The sequence below is a fragment of the Balaenoptera physalus genome (genome assembly GCF_965194825.1).
Source record: "Balaenoptera physalus genome assembly, chromosome: 3".
Lineage (NCBI taxonomy): Eukaryota > Metazoa > Chordata > Mammalia > Artiodactyla > Balaenopteridae > Balaenoptera > Balaenoptera physalus.
The window spans coordinates 144,826,200-144,846,483 of record NC_138890.1 but is presented as its reverse complement, the minus strand read 5'-3'; the positions used below and the strand labels follow the sequence as shown (position 1 = coordinate 144,846,483).

The 20,284-nt window shown below is 41.8% G+C and overlaps 2 protein-coding genes across 7 annotated transcripts in view; both read right to left on the bottom strand.

The window, feature by feature from the left end:
* The window catches only part of C9 (complement C9), a 55,088-nt gene extending 49,258 nt beyond the window's left edge, over nucleotides 1-5,830 (bottom strand). The window contains exon 1 of the mRNA XM_082453794.1: nucleotides 5,692-5,830. Within this exon, the coding sequence (XP_082309920.1) occupies nucleotides 5,692-5,768 (77 nt within the window). The 5' untranslated portion in view covers nucleotides 5,769-5,830. The remainder of the gene's footprint in view (nucleotides 1-5,691) is intronic.
* Nucleotides 5,831-19,886: 14,056 nt separating this feature from the next.
* Nucleotides 19,887-20,284, bottom strand: part of DAB2 (DAB adaptor protein 2) — a 53,188-nt gene continuing 52,790 nt past the window's right edge. For all 6 annotated transcript variants that reach the window (XM_082453756.1, XM_082453754.1, XM_082453760.1 and 3 more), the window contains one exon: nucleotides 19,887-20,270. Coding sequence is in view for 4 of the 6 variants with exons in the window: in XM_082453754.1 (XP_082309880.1) it covers nucleotides 20,208-20,270 (63 nt within the window). In the remaining 2 variants the exon portion in view is untranslated. The remainder of the gene's footprint in view (nucleotides 20,271-20,284) is intronic.

Genomic DNA, 20,284 nt, shown 5'->3' with positions numbered 1-20,284 from the left:
GTGCTGCTTGATTAGGTACCTGAATGAAATCAGAGAGAAGCCATGCGAGGGTCTGGGAGAAGAGTGTTGTAAGCTAGGGAACAGTAAGTGCAAAGGCCCTGAGGTTGCATGTTGGAGGCACAGCAAATAGAGCAGAGTGACCACAAAGGAGAGTGAGGTGCATCTGGAAGAACAGGCAGGAGCAGCTCATGTCTTGTGGGCTGCGGTGAGGAAGTTGGATTTGATTCGGAGCTTGATGGGACTCCTTAGAGGAACATGAGAGCAACAGTAACGCTCAGATTTACATTTTCCAAAGCTTTCCCTGGTTTTTGGGTGGAGAATTGACTATTGGGGAGTGGACAAGAGTGGATGCAGGGCAGAAAGGATAGTGATTTGGGCTAAAATGGTCACAATGGAGACAGGGAGAAGTGGGTAGATTTGGGACATATTTTCGAGGTAAGGCCAACAGGACCTGCAATTACATTGCATGTGGCAATGACATGAATAGAGGAATCAAGTATCGTTCCCAGGTTTTTACGTGAGTAACTTGATGGGTAGTAGTGCAGGTTGCATGAGGATGGGCAGAGAAATCAATAGGTATGTTCTGGACATGTTAAGTTCGGGATGCTTGTTACATTTTCAAGAAAAGATGTTGACTAAGTAATTGGACACTGGGCTCAGGAAAGAGATCAGCGTCATAGATATAAATTTGAGAGATGTCAGAATATAAGCGATATTTCACCCCATGAGGCTGGAAGTGAGTGGGTGTGTTGAGTAGGTCTGAGGACTGAGCCAACATTTAAAGGAAATGTTACAACATGTTTGCAAGCTGATGGGAATGATTTGGTACAAAGGGAGATACTGATAATGTGGGGGAGGGGGCAGAATTAAAAGAGCAAAGTCCTTGATGAGGCTGGAGCAGATGAAGCCAGGGCACAAGTGAGTGGCCAGGCTCAGGGGAGCGTGGTGCCCTTAGCATCACAGGCCTCACTCAGAGAACTTGGTTGAATTGCAATTGCCATTTACTTGTTGATGTTCCCCACTAGTCTGTAAGCTCACTGAGGGCAGAGACCCTTGGTAATAACATGCTCTGTAACAGCTCCCGAAGCAATGTACAGCCCACGTTGCAAACAAGAAATATTTCCTGTATTAAATGGGTGAATAAAAAAAGACCATACTTGGCCAATAATAATTCATAAACAAATATCTGTTAACTTATATTAAATATAAGTTAAATATAAGTTAAAAACACAGATGGATACAACCAAAGAAGGAGAAAAAAAACTGACATTTTGGATATTTTCAATTCTGGTTTTTGTTTTTTGTTTTTTTTTGGCCACACCGTGTGGCTTGTGGGATCTTATAGTTTCCCAACCAGGGATCAAACCCCGTGCCCTCTGCAGTGAAAGCATGGAGTCCTAACCATTGGACTGCCAGGGAATTCCCTGGACATTTTCAATTTAATAGTTTTTCCCAACTTTAATGAGTGTTTGGGTATTTTTCCTGATTGTAAGTTTGATTAAAATAAATTGAATGATAATTTCTAGCATTTCTGAGTGCTTAGTTTATGTCAGGATCTCTTCTAAACTTTTATATTCATTATCTCATTTAACTTTTTACATCAGCGCTATGAGATGTCTTCTACTAGTATTACCATTCTTGAAAGATGAGAAACTAAGCCACAGAAATGGTGAGTAATTTTTCTCGGGTTACACAGCAGCTACTTGGTGGCAGAGCTGGGATTCAAACCCAGGCATTCTCTCTCCAGAGGTGACCTACTCAGCTACTCTCTGGATTTCTAACTCCCAGTCTAGAATTCCTTAACTATTAGAAAGATGAAGAATAAAATAAATATGACAACTATAAACACCCATATATGCAGCCAAAAGATGAATGACAAACTGGGAAAGACGTTTGTAACTCATACCAGAGAAAAAGGACTAATATACTAAGTCATCATAGAAATCTCTAAGTGAAAGACAAGAGACTCAATAGGAAAATGGGCAAAGAATACGGATAGTTCACCGCCCCCAAAATACATATAGCCTTTAAACAAATGACAAGATGTGTAACCTGATTAAGAGAAAGGCAAACTAAAACTATTCAAAGCTACCATTTTTCACCTATGAGATTGGCAAATATCAAGCTGTTGGCCTAGAGCTCCCACTGGCAAAGCTTTGGAGAAACAAGCACTTTTACACTCTGCTGGCGAAAGTGTAAAATAATACCCACCCACGGGACTGTGGGGCAATTTCCGCAAAAGCTTGAAACCGATACCTTTTGATCCAGTTACATCACTTCTCGGAATTAATCCTCAGGTACAATTATCCATTTGCAAAGTGATATGTGAATAAGGATATTCATTGCAACATGGCTTATAATACAAAACTGGAAACAAGCCAAATGTTCGTTAATAAAAGAGGTTATCTGAACTGTATATCCAGACAATGGAAAATTAATCATTTGTGAGGAGAAGGAGGAAGTTCCTTTTCTACTGATACAGAAAGGTCTCAAGGATATATTGCAAAGTAAAAAGAGGAAAAGCAAAGTACAAGATAGTATATATGATATGATACCTTTTATGAAAGAAAGGGGAAGAGTAAGATTATAGTTAGCTCCATGCTTTAATCCACATAAAGACATACTGGAAAGACACAGGAAATTAATAAAGGTGATTCCCTGTGGGGAAAGAGTGAGGTGGGAGACGGGGAGTGATCTAAGTACTTTACATATAACACAAATCTCATGAAAAGCTAGGAGTAGGGAAATCAAGACTTCTCAATGTATACTTGTTATATTTTTTGACCCTTGAACCAGGTAAATATTTTGTTATTTACAAATGAAAAGGAAGAAACTAACGATAGCTATACTCACAGCACACTCACAGCTTGCCTGTCACTGTGCTAAGCACATTGCATTTATTATCTCGGGGATTTCACAGCAGGTCACATTTTTATTCCTATTGTGCAGGTGCTAGGAACAGGTTTAGAGTAGTTAAGGAATTTGCTTAGGGTCACACAGCTAGTAAATTGTGGACCTCAAACTCAAACCCAACTGCCTGGCTCTGGAACCTATATTATGAGCTGTTATTCTACTTGTACAGGGTTTGTTTTTGTTTTTTCACATTTCTATTCTACCTTGAGAGACATAAGAGATGATGTCCCTGCATGACCTAGTCTCATGGGCATGATTGTGTTTGCAAACGAGTGATTGTTGGAAATCCCCAATTGTTCAGCAGTTGCAATAGCTCACTGTAGCAATGGCTTAAGATACAATGTCTGTGGCCATGTGCTCTCCCCTGAAGGCTAGCTGTAATTCCATCCCCTCCTCTCCTAAACCAGAAAGCATATCAAAGTAAAAGGAATAGCGAGGTTATTATTTTAAGGAATACTTCACATTTATTGAGTTCTTACAGCGTGCCAGGCACAGATGTTGTAAGTATATAACATGTATAAAGATTTAATGTTCACGTAGAACCTTATTAGGTAGGGACTATCGTTGTCACTGTTATGGGCTGAATTATGCTCTCTCAAAAAGATATGTTGAAGTTCTATACCCTGTACCTCAGTATGTGACTTTATTTGGAAAGAGGGTCTTTACAGAGGTCATCAAGTTAAAAGGAGCTCATTACGAAGGACCCTAATCCAGTATGACTGGTGTCCTTCTGAAAAGGGGAAATCTGGAGCCAGACAGGCACAGACAGAAGAGGATGTGAGGATGGCCATGTGATAACAGAGGCAGAGATCAGAATGATGTAGCTGCAAGCCTAGGAATGTGAAAGATTGCTGGCCACCACCAGAAACTAGGAAGGATCCCCCCCAGAATTTCAGAGCACGCATGGCCCTGCTGACTCCTTGGTTTCAGACTTGTAGCCTCCAGAACTGTGAGACAATAAATTTCCGTTCTTTGAAGATACCCAGTTTGTGGTACTAGGAAATGAATACAATCACCATCTTACAGACGAAGGAACCAAGGTACAGAGATGTTGAGTAACAGTTCGTAGAGGTTGCCCAGATTTATACGGTTGGTAAGTAAGTATTGGCACCTCAACCTGAGCTTGGGAAGGCTGGTTCCAGAGGAATGCTTCATTCTGATCAAATCTGTATCTTAAAATCATTTGCAAACCTCAGTTCTTTGGCTGAACTGTGTGTCTCACTTCATGGCTGGTCTGAACACTCTGTTTGACCTCAACCCTGTATCAAAGGGCAGAGCACAGAGTGTTTGGAGCGGGGCAACCCTACCAAACTCCCGAGGGCATGGCAGTGAGAGTGATTGCAACCAAATCCCAGCCAAAGGTGCAGCTGCTCAGAGCTGGGGGGCAGCCAAGGGGGCTTTCTGGTCCTCCCTGAAACAGATGAGTGTGGCCAGGACCCAGGGGGTCCAAACTTCAAAGCAGCGGAAGCCTTCCTCATGGCCTCTCATTTTTTGGTCAGCAGGAGTCACAATCCAGGAATGTGGGTTGTTTAAATTACTTTTTTAACTTAAGAAAGGGTCAGGGTAAGTACAAGAGGGCTAAAGCGACTTTCAGTAACTGCCTTCCCAAATCCCCTTTGTACCCGATGCCCAGTAAATGCAAATATTTTCTGAATAGAACAATGCTTCTTAAATAACTTGGGAAGAGGAAGTGATGGGATGAAGGAAAGCCTGGAGGAGCACTTCACCCAAGCCCGGGCTGGTCCGTAGAGCGCCTCTGTGTGCCCCCTCCTAGAAGATGCAACCCTGTGAGCAAACCACGTGCCTGGTGGGGTCCAGGCGGAATGGCAGCCTCCACTGCAGCCGGGAGGCTGGCAAAAATGTGCTTGACATGGACATTAGCGTCCAAAACAGAATTTGGTGAAACCGAGAGTCAAATAACCAAAGGGAAACTGGATACAGGTCACAGTCACATCAGGCAGAGGGACAGTGTTTGGGTAGATAATTTCCCCCAGCTATATTGTCAAAGCCCGGAATATTTTAATGCCATCACCAGATGAGATCATGCTGTATCAGATGACACAGGACTGTGTGTTCTCCAGCCACTCTGGGTACAATGTAGACAGTCAGTGAGCACATCTTGTCTGGTTGGTTTATTTCCTGGATGGGCTTGGTGTGGGCTTCACGTTCCCAATTAGGATCAAAGCATAAGAAGAGAAAGCGTCTTTCCTGGAAGCCTGGCCGACAGGTCTGCACCATGGTGATTCTTCTCGAATGGAAGAAAATACCACCCTAAACCTAAGGACAAAATGTGTGCCTCTGGATACAACTTGGGATGTCACGGAGGAGAAGCAAAATGCTTAACCTTTGCCTGATGTGGGGCAAAAGGAGGATGTAGCCAATAGTTAAGAATGTTAGACACTGAGGCAGAGTGAGGGAAAGATTTATTGCCTTAAATTTAAACTTCTTAGACCTTAGATACTGATATACCCAGGTTTATTATACTCTAGTAAAAACCAACTTTGTTTCCTAAGTCCAGTATTTGAAGACTATCTCAGCCTTCACACTTGAATACCTTGTTTAAAAGAAATCCCTGGAAACAGCAGCAGGTATCCTCAGAAGACTCTGAAAGACACCCTCCGGCTTTTTCTCATCCTTTTTCAAAGTTTAAATTCTGGGGCTCTATGTCTCGATGTGCGTGAAAATGTTTTACCTGCTTTGTTGCTCTGCTACTAAAGCAGACTCTGAAATATCGAAGCCTACAGGGAAATTCCAGAGACAAAGGGAAAAGCGACTCACCTGCGATTGGGCCCCGCTCTCAGGAGACTTATTTCTAAAATGCAGATTGCAAAGGCGAACCTCCGGCTGGTAGACATCTGCTCTAGCTAGGCAGCTCCGAGTGGAATGGCCAGATGGTTCCTGGAAGACATTTATTTGCAAAGGACTGGGGAACAATTATTGTTTGTTTTTGCTTAGGACTTTTGTCAGATTGGGCTTCCTGGGTGCCAAAGTCCAATCAGAGGAGAGTCATTTCGTAATTTGGGCTTACTGTTTTGGCCAAGAATATACTTAACAATTGTATATTCAGGCAAGGCGCCTGTGAATGCTAAACGGCTGAGATTAGCAGCAGTGCTGTGTTGAAATAAAAAAACAAGCAAACAGAAAACTCCAGTGGTTTTCATTTTGGGAGACTCTGGAAGGGATGATAAGGAACTGTGTAATTTGGGGAAAAAAAGGTCTGTGGATGATTCCCATAGAGACAGAGACTCAAAATTAGTAAAAGAATTGCACCGACCAGAAATGGAGACACAGACGTAGATGTTCCAATCTGAGGGAGAGCTGTGTGGGTGATTTCCACACGGGCAAAGGGTAAAATGCATTTACAAACCTGGCTTTCTTTAACAGGTATAGTGGGTCATTTTGAAGAATCCAGGTACCCTCCCTAAGGCTTTTCCAATATCTTCCAGAAGGATATGGTCTCTTTATCTCAGAAACACACCTGCCAGCAAGATAGAGTCTGAGATGGAATAACTTGCTCTAAGCCACCGGAAAGAATTTTTTCCCCCTCACTTTTATGTTCTTCAGGACTTGTGGAAAGGGCAGGATATTTTGGAATTACCAGAGAATGGGGACATCACAGAGGCTTTTAAAACACTGGTTGCACAATAGAGTGACTTGGGGACCTGTGAAAAAACACTGGTGCCTGCCCACTCCCACCTGATACTAATTATTGATCTGGGATGGGGCCCTGCATCAGTATTTTTTAAAGCTTGCTGGGTCATTTGAATGTGTGGTCAGGGTCAAGAATTCAAATGACTACCTCGAGAAAAAACACATGAAATGCGGTATGTTATTGGTTTTTAAAAATTTGCTGACACTTAAGGGGACTTCATAAGTATTCATTAAGCAAAAATAGGCAATTTTCAACCATTAGCACAACAACACAGAGGGTATGGTTGAGGAGATAACAGATATAGAGCTAGTTTTTCCGGTACTGCCTACCTTTTGATCTTTTCCATGGTCTTACCTAGAGTAAAATTACCTAGTCTTATCACCCTTTCTTGCCCCCTCTTTTTTTCTTTTTTTATGCAGGACTAGAGCTCTCTAATGGGACTAATTTCATCAGTTCCTGAGTCTGCTGTGTAGACAATTTTCATGGTCGACATGTAGGTCATGCAGAGTTGCCAAGTAATAAGGTGATTCGAATGTGTGCAGCGACACTTCTAACTACATTGATGAATAAATCTATGCCACAAGACACTTCTTGGGAATCTTTGCAAATGACAAGTGGGCTGTATCCAGATACGGTAGGAATCTGTCAGATATAATGGAAGAATGCTGAACCCCCTCTCCTACATGGCCTCTCTGAAGCCTGCCAGGATATGTATGGAAAGAAGGACTTGGAAGCAGGCAGGGTACAATGATGCTTTATGCTAATTAGACAATGCTAATTGATTAGACTTCATGATAATTGACTTCACAATTAGATGTGACTGGAGATTGAAAAATCACCTCTCTCCTTGGAGACTGACTCACTGGAGGCGGGGAATGGAGTATAGGGGGGTTTATTAGCTGACTGGTTTGAATGCTGAATTGCTCTGTAGAAGTTATATTTATTTTTTTCTCCATGGTTCAGGCAAAATGTAATGTAGCAAAGTAATGGAAGCGGTAAAGTATAATAGTAATATACTATAATAATAATTATAAAAATATAGTACGTCTTACATTTTTGTAGCACTTTTAACTCTCTTTTGCCCTTAACATCTATCACGTATAGGACATGTTTTGAAATGAGATCTGTGTTTATCTCAGGGAAATGAAGACTACAGAAGTGAAAATGATACCATTTTTAATTTGTGTAATACTTAATGGCTTCCAAAGAACAGAATGAATAAATGTTTGTGGAATTTCCGTAATATACCAGGTTATATATGCGTAATCTCATGTAATCCTCAAGATAACCCATTTTACAGTTGAGGAAACTGAGGTACACTGAGATGACATCATTTGTCCAGCATCACCCACCCCCAGTGGTGAGTAGCTAGAATTTGAACTTGGTGAATCTCAGGCTTGTCCATCAGTTCTGTTGTTACTATTCTAATTATGTAATGTGAAACAACATGAAACTATAAAATTCCTCACTAAATCCTCTCAACTCCATAAAAGGTAAGCTTTCAGTCTAGTCTTACAGATGAAGCTCAGAGAAACAATAGCCAAGGTGACGTGTAAAGAAATGGCAGAGGTGGGATTTGAATAAACCATGTCTTCAAACTCTAATTCTAGGGTTTCCCACTCTGTTGAGGGTTCTCAAAGTTTTCACCACTCAGGGGCCGCCTTTTTTTTTTTTTTAATATCTACTTTATTTATTTATTTATTTATTTATTTATTATTTTTAGCTGTGTTGGGTCTTCGTTTCGTGCGAGGGTTTTCTCTAGTTGCCGCGAGCGGGGGCTACTCTTCATCGCGGTGTGCGGGGGCCTCTCACTATCGTGGCCTCTCCCGTTGCGGGGCACAGGCTCCAGACGCGCAGGCTCAGCAGTTGTGGCTCACGGGCCCAAATGCTCCGCGGCATGTGGGAATCTTCCCAGACCAGGGCTCGAACCCGTGTCCCCTGCATTAGCAGGCAGATTCTCAACCACTGCGCCACCAGGGAAGCCCAGGGGCCTTTTAAAATTAAAAAAAAATAAAAATTCCCACTGGTTTCAATTTTCTTGCGAAGTTTGCGAGCTTAAATTATATTTATTGCACAATAATAATACTTTTCCCTATTTTTAAGGCAGAGGCATGCACACATGGACATTAGAATGTGTGCCCATCAGGCAGAAACCCTGAATTTTTACTGAGGTGATATAAATGAATTCACTGAGCAAAATTTCCATTTGGCTCTTTTAAAGTGGTGGAATCAGTGTTTTGAAAGTTTATTATTAGTAATTTCATGGAATCCCTTTTAGGGTCCAGAGATTTCAAGTTGGGAACAGTTGTCTCATTCCATATAGGCTTCTAGCTGAGTCCCAAAAGATCCATGTGTCTTACAATGCTATGAACTTGTTGTGCTTTTACTTACAACACATGCACTTGCTGTAGATAATTAGAATCACTGAACAGGGAGAACTTGGAGATGACTGTCAACTGTAGACCCCTTGGTTTTAGGTGTGTTTTCCTTGCTGCTAGGTCCTTAACATCTAGGATTGTGCCTAGCACATATTAAGCTTCAATAGATATTGCAAGTTATATGCATTAATAGATGAATGAATGAATACAGGTGGGGAAAGTGATGTCCAGGACGGGTAAGTGACACATCCAAGGTCACACAGTCAGGGGCAGAGGCAGCGTCAGATTCCAGCTCTCTTCACTGCTGGTTCTGTGCCCGTTCATTACAAGATTCTCAGCTGAGCTCTTTTACAAGAAAAGGGAAAGAACTTCTCTATCGAGTGGTTTTGGGGCTATTGTGAAGCTCAATGGAGTGATGTTAAGTCTGGCTATCCCTTTACAGTAACGAGGATTCCTGTGGCTCAGATCTGTTTACAATCAATCACATGGAACTACTTGGGAACCACTTGATTGCATTACAGCACTTCATTTTAAGGGAAGATTCCACACAGTCCCTTTCTCTTTTGAAGTTCACAAAGTCTGGCTCTGTCACCTCCTATCTTTCTGTTTACCAGCACTCTTGACCTCCTACCTTCACGGAAGGCTTTGACATCACGTTAGAATCTCCCTCTCCACTCACACCCCAGCCTTTACTTTAGTTATTCTTAAAGGCACCATACTCACTGCCTTGATTTCATCAGTTCTATCAATATTTGTCTTAATTCCATTCAGCCCACTGCCATACTCAGCTTCATCCCAACACTTGTCATGGCTTTACCTTGAGAATGTCAATGATCTCTTCTCTGACCACAATTTCCAATTCTTCCAGCTACCTCACTCTCATAATACTCTCAACATCCCCTTTCTTTGGCTTTACTGAGACATCCAGCTCCTTGATTTCTCCATTTTCCCCCAGATTAACACCCTCTTGCTGGCCTCTTTTCCTTTCCTCCTCTGTGTGCATTCCTTGCCCATTAATGGACCTTTCTCACAAGCTCAACCCCCTCACACCTCTTCCATCCCTTGGACCATCGTCTACAAACTCTCATCCTGGGATCAGTCCTGTCAGTTCAGTTTTCTGCTGCTTTGCCTAAATCGAGTTGGACACTCATCTTTGTTTACTCATTGGACTTTGGACAGATTCTTTCCCCATTTCTCTTAAAGGCTCCTTCACCTCTTGCTCTACCGAGAAATTCAGAAACACTTTGTCTTCCAGTGGGTGCCTGTCATGTCAACTTCCATGCATCTCAATCAAATCTCAGAGGAAGGGGAGGCTTGCTTTTATTTAGGAAAATCTGGTGCTCTATAGTTATCTCTTGACTTGCCAGGATTCTTCTGTATTAGCTGTCCTGTCCCTTATATCCTCCATTTCTTCATTTTGATCAATTTCTTCTCCTCAGCCTTGTGAATATGCTCAAGTCTCTTTTATCTTTATAGAGTTCTACTGAATTCTTTGATTTTTTTCTCATTGCTAACACCCTTGCAAGCCAAACTTTTGCAGTCTGTATCAATTTTCTTCCTTTACTACATGGTTCTTCCTTTACCTTCAACTTATTGCAGCCTGCCTTTTATTCCATTGAAGACCTCCTTACTGCTAAATTTGAGGTACATTTTTTGGCCCTGTCTTTGTCTCATAGAGGCATTTGACCCTACTGGCTGCTCTTATGCTTTAAAATTCTCTGTTCCTTTGGCTTTTGTGATACAGCATTTCCTGTACTTCTGCTTCTCAATTGTTAGCTCCTCTCCCTTGTCCATCATGCAAATTGTACTATTCCCCAGGGGAGTCTGTCCTCTGCCTTCTTCACTTCTCAATCTCTACCTACTTTTCTTACCTACACTTTAAGAGTAAACCTATCATTTAGAACCAGAAGTCTCAAAGGGTGGTCTGTTGAAGTTCCTTTACCAAAATCTTCTGAGTTCTTGTTTTGAAATTATAGATATCTAGAAGCAATAATTTTCAAAAATGTAAAGCATATTGTGTTACTTTCCAGCTTAACAATCTTCAAATACTTCTAAGAAATCTCCAGGTGGATTTTAATTTGTCCATGATAAGTTGGACTTGCCATGTCTAAAATCAGATGCGTAATTCTTTCCCTGTCCCTGTCAAGGAAGCTCTTTTTATATTCCTTATTTCGTTAATGAGTCACCACCTGCCTTGTTTTTCTGTTTCTATATCTCAAAATCATCTTTATCTTTTATTGCATTAATATTCTGACAGTATATGAAATGTTAAGCAGTTACTTCATACTTATTTTATAGTTACTGAATGATCGGTTGATTTCACTTGGTTCAGGTGTATTTGGCTTCTGGAACTTGGGACTTTGACAGAAAGAAACTAGCATTTGAGGACCAAAATATATACAGACTTATTAGTTAACGATATGTAAACCCAGCTAAATATAATAGGGGATGATGCTTCACAAATATTAAATTCTCTGTAATTTTCTCTTTTAAAATTATGTTTTCTTGATACTTTGCAATTTCAGGGCTGAACCCTGAGGCTTAATGCCCAGGGAAGATGGTGAAATAAAGGAGCAATCGATCACCTGTGAATCTCAAAGCAGTGGGGACAGCACAGGTTACAATACAGAGAATGCTGCTTCTCAGGCTCAGAGACTGGAAGAGGGAGAGGGCTAGAGATGGCAGAGGCAGGCTTGGAGCTGTGTGTCCTAAGTCACTTTTTCAGGCCAAATTCCAGAATGGGGTCAGCATGTTAAGTAGGTTGAGGTCAAAGACAGATGTTTCTGTCCTTGCCATCTGGAACTCTGGGAGAACAACTTCCAGACTTTCCCAGTTTGGGGGAAAAAGCTAGATCAAAATAGAAGTGTTTGTGCTGCGTGTTTGGGCAGGGAAGGAGGGATTGATTTGGCTTCCTTTGTCTGTCATGTGTCACAGAGGATATTTGTTCCCCTCTGTCCTGAGGAGGGGTGGGGAGGGAGCTGGCAGTCTTGCTATGTCAAAGACAAAGTGGCTCTGGAAGAGAGGGCAGGGATGGAAAGGCACTTACAGTCACAACTCAGGAGTCTAGTGTTAGTGAGGGCCACGTTGGGGGGCCCAGGCAGCAGGGAGGACCACCAGGCTCTGTAGATCCTCCAACTTCATGGAGAGGAACAGATGCTACATTCCTCAGCCAAAAGCATTGGCTACAGATACCAAGATGGTAGTGCCCAGGTAGACGAGATAGATGCTGTAAATACCGGAAGAACAAGAGGCTGGTATAAGGACCTGACTGAGGGTCTAACCCCCTTCTCAACACTCCCCTCCACATCTCCCATAAAACTAAACATCATCGTGGAGAAAAGCAGGAGGAAGGGGAAGAAATCGAAAACATTGGGCACATATGTGAAAGAGATGGTGTCCCCTAGAGAGGAAGGTCCTAATGACTGCATTGAGGTTCCAGGACCGGATTTTGCATCCAGCAGAGTGGAGACTTGTAAGAAAGATCAGATTCATAGGAAGAAAGAAAGAAGGAAGGAAGGAAAGAAAGGAAGAGGGGGGGGGGGATGGAGGGAAGGAGAGAGGGAGGGAAAAGAAAAAGAAAGGAAGAAAAAAAAGAATGTGGATACATTTTTCTTTCTGCACCTGAGTGTAGTGTAAGCAAAATGTTGACCCTGTTTCAGAGGCACATGGGTCTTCTCTAGACACGTTTTACTAATCCATCTTCTCTAGGGATGGGGCCAGTCAATAACTATAGATGACTTAAGTCAGGAACTTCATCCTGTTTCTGATGCAGCATCACCTCCTTCATTTTTTCCCTCTCTACTGACTTGAGTTTTTCTTTGTCTTGAGGTTTTGTATGAATTGTTGAAGGACTGCAAGGTGTCTCCCTGCTTTGAGTTCACCTTGTCAGTTTCCAATCTCTATAGGTCTAGGGTTTGTGTTTGTCTAATTAGGAGACGAAGAAAGTCACCACCACTGAAGAAATGAGGAGGAGAGAATAAGAAAGCACTGTGTAAAATAAACCATGTGTCATCAATCCATGGCTTCGATCCAGTTCATGAAGAGCATGATACCATCGGATGTTAGATTTTGATGAAACTGTACAACAGTATTACTGTTATAAAATGTGCTTGTGTGAACAGCTTTCCTCATTGACCGCGAGCCATGCACCTGGCCTAACTGTGGGCAGATGCAGGAGAGTTTGCTATTTACAATGTAGTAGAAATCGGGAGAACATTACACACAGCTCATCTTTCACTGTGAGCAGTCTGAGGCTTGCATTAAAAACACTTAAACATGCTGATGAGGAATGCCTGAATTAGAATGAACTGAGCCTGAGGTTAAGTTGGTGTGTTGCATTTGTAACAACTAGAAAATTCAAACTTTGTAGTGATGCTTATTTCCTCCTGAAAATGAGCTCTGGAAAGGTCAAAGGAAGATCCACTTGCCTAATGAAAATTGGATGAGAAATTTTTTTTCATTCAATTTTATGGTAAGCATATTGGTCATAGGAAGCATAAGAGGAGAGATGTACTGTGGGGAGAATACAATCTGGGCGAATGTAAGGTGTGCCAGCCTAGAGGCAATGGTACCAGTTTCTGGAGGCAGTGAAGTGGATAAGCGGTTAACTTGAGGTTAAGCGCAAGGACGCTGGAGCCTGGGTTGGGATTCCACTTTGGCCACTAGCTGCATGACTTTCGACAGTGACTCAAGTTCTTTGTGCCTCAGTGTCCTCTGCTATAAAATGCTGGTGGTAGTAGCAGCCCACCTCATAGAGTTCATATGAAATTAAATTGTTTATTGTTACACTCTCAAAAGAGTGTCTGCCTGTGGTACAAGCTGGGTAGGTGTTTGCTGGTATTATTCCACGACTTCTGTGGACCATCCCTGAATCCACTACCCTTGCTTTTCAAATCTGGCAGCATTGTGCCTGCAATGAAGAATTGCAACGTCCTTAAAATGAAGAATCTCATAGCCTTTTAGCAAGTAATTACTCAGGAGTTTTACAGTCCTCCCCTCAGGATCCTTTTAACTGAAATGGCACATCCCTTTGAGTTCAAATTAGGTTGTACTAACATCGAAGCCTCCTGGACTTCCCTGGTGGCGCAGTGGTTAAGAATCCGCCTGCCGATTGGGATCGACATGTATACACACTGATGTGTATAAAACTGATGACTAATAAGAACCTGCAGTATAAAAAAACAAACAAACAAACAACAAAAAAAACAACTAATACTAAACTTTCTTTGGGTTATTTGTATGGAAATATGTTAATATAAATGTTTCAGACATTACATGAAATTTCTAAAAATCTTATATGTTCCAGTATAATGTTATAAGTCATAATTCTAGTTATTACTTTAAAATGTATATCTCAGAAATAACTAAACTTCCTTGTCAATTGCATTATTATGAACTTTCATCAAATCTTTAACCGTGGTCATTTTTAAGTCTTTTGTCATTTATAGACAGTTCTGGGTGTACTCTGATGCTTTTGCAAAAATGTCCCTATAAAAGGGTTTCATCTTCAAGGAATTCATGGAAAAGACTCTGACAAGTACAGGTTTCTGGTAACTGACTATACTGCTGAACTGAATGAATAAGCATTTTCAGAACTCTAGTGGAAAACTTATGAATTCATAAAAGTGCTAACAAAAGATCAAGATGAAAAAAAAATTAATTACATGGGACTGAGTGAACTGATGAGGATGATTATAATTTTTGTGACTTTCTGTTGGAATAAAAAAAAAAAAGAGTAGTGGTAACAAGTAGGGAGGCTATGGGCTGTAGTCATGTGATATGATTATTGATGACTGCCCAAGACACGATAAGAAAAATCCTATTTATTTTGAAAACAGAAGTGCATTAGTTACAGTGGGAATTTTTACATGCTATAAAACAGTTTTATGAAAAGATTTAGTAATGAGTTCCTAGCTTTTATGTTCCAGGGAACATATCTTATCTTTAAACATTAGGTACTATTTTCTCTCAGAACCATTTATGTTCTTATACCTTGTCTGTGTGACTTTTCATTTACTAAATATCAATGTTGTGGAAGATTCATCTATTTATATTTATGAAAACTGAGCCTCTTAAACCTTATACAATTAAAAAAAAAAAAAAGAATCCTCCTGCTAATGCAGGGGACACAGGTTTGAGCCCTGATCCAGGAAGATCCCACATGTCACAGAGCAACTAAGCCCGTGAGCCACAACTACTGAGCCTGCACTCTAGAGCCCACAAGCCACAACTACTGAGCCCACACGCCACAGATACTGAGCCCGCGTGCCACAACTACTAAAGCCTGCGTGCCTAGAGCTGGTGTTCCACAATAAGAGAAGCCACCGCAGTGAGAAGCCCGTGCACCGTAACGAAGAGTAGCCCCCGCTCGCCACAACTAGAGAAAGACCGCGCGCAGCAACGAAGACCCAACGCAGCCAAAAGTAAATAAATAAATAAATAAATAAATAATAAAAAACCGTTGAAACCTCTTGTGCAGTGACCTGTAGTTTCCCCCCCACTTCCATTTTATTATGTGTGGTGACCTTCATGGTACTAACTCACAGAGACTAGTCCTCTACATTCTTTAGCTTCTACCTTCTAGTAAAAGTGCCTTACCATTAGCTTTGCTGACTGTGCTCTCAGCTGTGCTTCTCTTCTGCCCTGAGGGCGCTATGGAGTCAAAGACGGCCCTGATCTACATTTGGAGGTCGGCCAACTTGGGGTTAAACTATGACCCAGGCATGTGGGAAACACATTAGCTAATCCATCACCCATTTCCAAGGCCCTCTTGCCAGGACTGGCTTCATGGGCACATGAAGTAGCACAGGGCTCAGCACTCAGGAGGGCCCCAGGCTTTGTTTAAGGTTCTGCTGGTGCCATCTTGAAATTCTGAATTTTACGTTGGGACTTCTGTTTTGAAAGCAAAGTTTGATGGGAAAGTGGAGCCTGTGCACAAACAGAAGAAATATGCACTGTGTGTCCCCCTTTCCACGACACTCCATTTGCACAGAGTGTTTATGTTGCCCTGTGAACATGGGATTCAGGTGGATTTATGATGCGTGGGAGTTCAGTGGCTCAAAGTAAAAGTGAGTATAAGGTAAGTATGTTACGTCTAAGACTAAGTTGGGGGGGTGAAGTGGCTGTGGGTGGGACACTGACAGCCCTGAGAAGTCACACTCTCTGAACCAGAACTTCCTTCCAACCCACACAAAACCCCACAAATGACCAAGAAACATTATCATATCTTTCTTACTAGTGTTCCTTCCCTGCATCAGCATCCATGTAATGCTGAAAATAACAATATAGAAGGAAAGAAAAAATAGGGCAACACGTAGTTTCTTTTTTTCTATCTTTTTTTACTCATTAGTGAGATGTGCTGGTAGGATGCACATGTGTCAAGAAGTGAATTAAAAACAGTTGAGTTAGCTTTGTGCCGTGTTTCTAACGGTTCTGGGAAGAATGAAATACGTGCAAATACATGTGCATATATGAGTGATGAAATACAAAAATTGTGTAATTTCAGTGATTCCACATATAAATTAAAGATTAGAGTTAAAATTCACGCTAATATTTTAATATTTTAATTTTTCTTTATTAGAACAACACTAAATGGCAAACAAAATACATCATGTTAAGAGAGAGATTTCAGAAGAAAGGAGATAGCTTTATATTTTATTGCCTTTAATGGCACTTTTTCCCCTGCTTTTTGAACAATGGATTTTTGCTCCATTTTTGTTTTTATTTTGCTCTGAGCCCCACAAATGACCCAGCCAACCCTGCCTCTTCCTTCCTATAGAAGTTGGTAAAGTTAAAAGCTTGATTTCCCAGCCTCCCTTACACTGAGCAGTGGCCACGTGACCACATTCTGACCAGCGAGCCATAGCTGAAGTCCACTGGAAAGGCTTGGGGAAAACCGAAATGCCTGGTTCGAGGAGCAGACATTGATTGTACTGCCTTTCCCCTTCTGCCCTACTTGAACAGTAATATCCTATTTGGTGCTATGCAGCCATCTTTTGACCATTAGGAAATAAACATAAGGAAAAAGCCAAAGGCTATAAAAGTTGGAGTGAAAAGCTAAGCGTCTGTGTCCTTGAGGGTCTTGTTGAGCTGCTGAGCCAACACCAGTAGGCATCAATCTAGACTTTTTTTGTGAAAAAAATAATCCCCTACTAATTTTAGCCACTGTGAGACTTCCATTACTCTTGTCCATTCATTACTAGTGGACTCGTGGGCCCTGAACTGCCTGCCTTGCCCAGAGTCTTTCATCAGAAGAAGAAAATTCTTCCTTCTTTCAGCCCTATTGTTTCCACCATCAAGGCTCTCTACCAGTTTCACAGGCCAGTGAGGGAGACAGGGAGGCAATGTCCTATTGACCCTTCCTTCTCTTCCTCATCCCTCTCTGCTATAGCTCCTGGGTTCCAGCACTCCTCTTAGCTGCTGCCAAACAAAAGGTTCTGTGATGATCCATCAGTGTAAGTAGGTACCTGGTGGAGGCAGCCTCAGACACACCCCAGAAACATCCAAAACCCAGACTCAGACCAGTCGGGTCACCCTGTAACTTTTGGACCGGCAGTAATTTCTCTTTCTTACAGTTAAGGTAAGATGATAGAGATTGAAGTCAAGCAAATGAAAAAGAATTGACAGAAAACTCCACAGCTAACATCATAAGGAAAACTTAGTCTGGAGCCCTTCATAGTTAGATTTTTTCTTCTTCTTCTTCTTTTATGATCACTCCATCTTTGGTCCCCGCAGAAGCCCAGTTTCCTTGCCACGAGCAGCCGCCACTGTCATCTCCCTGGAGACTGGCACTCGTATGATTTCAGCACATGGTAGAGGTCCAGTAATTAAGCACATACTTTCAGAGAAGCAAGGGAGAACAAGGGGCTCAGTCTCTCATTAAGTGCGACGACACCTGGGTGGGCCTTGTCCATCAGCATTGCTGTAATTAGGACACATTAACAGGGCTGCTGCCGCCACAGCCCGTGTGTGTCCATGTTTGGCATATCGACTTAGGACATGAGACGTAGTTGTTTTTAATAGATGGGAGTTCGTTAAAACATAGCATTTCCCAGCAAGAATTAGGCATTTTATTATTTAGCAATCTCCTCCAACGGTTATAATAGCTTAAATATTTACCAGGGGCTGTTGGGGAGCTCCTGCCTTTCACTAAGAGACTTTGTATTGAAGCTATTCCAGGAATATGGGTCAGAGTCCTCACTTGTCAGCTTATTGCAGGGTCAACCAAACTCCTGCGTTAGCTATATCCTCTGTTCTTTCCCCTCCCTGCTGTCACAACAGGAAAGACACAGAATCATACTCTGTTTGGCTCTCGAGACATGATGGTTAACATTTTGACGGAGGAGTTTGAAATCACTGCCTGAAAAGATCTCCCTACATAGCTGAATGAGACCTCAGCTATGGTTCACTGTCCAGAACGTGGTCACATGGCCACAGCTACGTGCAAGGGAGGCTGGGAAATCAAGCTTTCAGCTTTACCAACTTCTATAGTAAAGGTAGTTAAGATGCACAGTTCCACAATCAAATACCTTGGAAACAACTCACTAAGAGTTGAAGCAGATTGTAGCCATTGTAAAGCATGGATGACATTCTCAGATGAGCTGGAACAGTAGCAGATCCCACCTCGCAGAATTACAGTAGCAACAGAATGAAGTTATGTTGTGTAAATGGTAAAGCACTTCACAAATGCAAGGTTATTTTGAGAAAATCAATACCTTCTCCCTCTGTATTGCCTGTATGTGAGAGAAGTGGAGGCCCAGGCTGGCTGTTATAACAAAGTTCAGCTTTTAGCTTAGATCGATGTGATGCTTAAATGAAACCCTCTTCCGTGATGTGTTACCCTAAAAGCTGAATTCCTGGCTTACAGGTGTGAACACCACTGCTACTTAGAGACTCTAAAGAGGTCTGTTTCTACTTTGCAGGGACACTTCAGGAAGCACCTCCCTCGGCTTGGTCAACAGTAGTTCCTACTGCACTGAAGTGAATGTCATCCCTTGTACACACGAGCAAGGGTTAACCTCTGGCAAGATCTTGCTTAAACCACGTGTCAATATCACACAGGTTCAGTGGGTTAGATACACTGCAGAGCATTTGGATAAGCCACATAATTTGTGCAATCTGTGCTTATCAGCAGCCTTCTCCAGTTCATCTGTGGTTTACTGGAAGCTGTTTATGTGTGGGGTCTGTTTCTCTATATTCTACTCCTTGTCAGAAAGAGACCAGATGTTTCAGTTAAAGGGAAAGGTAAGGCTGTACTACCAAACATCCCCTAACAGTAAATGCCAATCAATGACACCTACTCTGTCAAGTTCGTCTTATTCCCTAGAGGAGTCAAGTTTAACACCAAGACTTCTACACTCAAGCAGGGTCTGCCTTGGGGTCATCTTCCCTGTAGCTCTACACCTTCTTGAAATGAATGAGAGCCTTGAACTTTTTTAATAGGGGAGAGTGTTTAAGAGTGTCCTAGTGCTAAAGACATTTGAGCATCGGCCTGCCCACCTAACTCAGAAGCTCAGAAGCCTCTTCTGAGTAGCTTATACAAGTCTGGACCAGTCCACACAGTTGTGTTTTGATAAAGTCAAACGTGGCTAACTAAAGAACAAGGGGAGGCAAAGGGTAAAAGGCATGAACCAACAGTTCACTAAAGAATGATTTTTATACTAGACATAATTGAGGTTGTTCTGGTACAGGTCTTATCCGCTGGACTCCCATTAAACTCCCAGGGAAGGACTATGTATAGGTCTGAGAGAGAAAATAGAAGCTTGAAAGGCATGAGACAGTAATTTACCTGTGGTCCTATTTTATGGATTTCCACTTTATTTTTGTGACAATCCAGAATCTATTATAACTAACATTTGCTGACCTTACCCTGGTGTATGCTATACCTTGACTCTACTACGTCAACCGAAAGCAGGGGTCAAATGAACTGACAGTAACACATGAGATTCTGCCATTCCAGTTTATTGAAATGAGTAAATTTGTAGCTTTCTTTGCATACAGAAAAGTGCACAGGAAAATAAGTATGTACAAAACAATTGTGTGGCTGGTCATCACTTTCAAAATTTTTCTACTTTCAAAAATTCAGTTCCCTAGAAATAATTGCCTCCAGTTAGCACATTTAGGTATTTGGACATATAAAATACTATTTCAAGTCTGTGTTGATAATGACTGAGTGGGAAGTCAGATGGAAAATGATGCCATACGTGATCAGCTATTATCATTCAACGTAAAACCACAGGACTTTAGCTCGGACTACTTGGAGCTAATCAGTAGAGGTTCATGAGGCCATCATCTTGTTTAGATCCTGAGCAGTCATCCTCTTCTTCCACCTAAAGATAACATT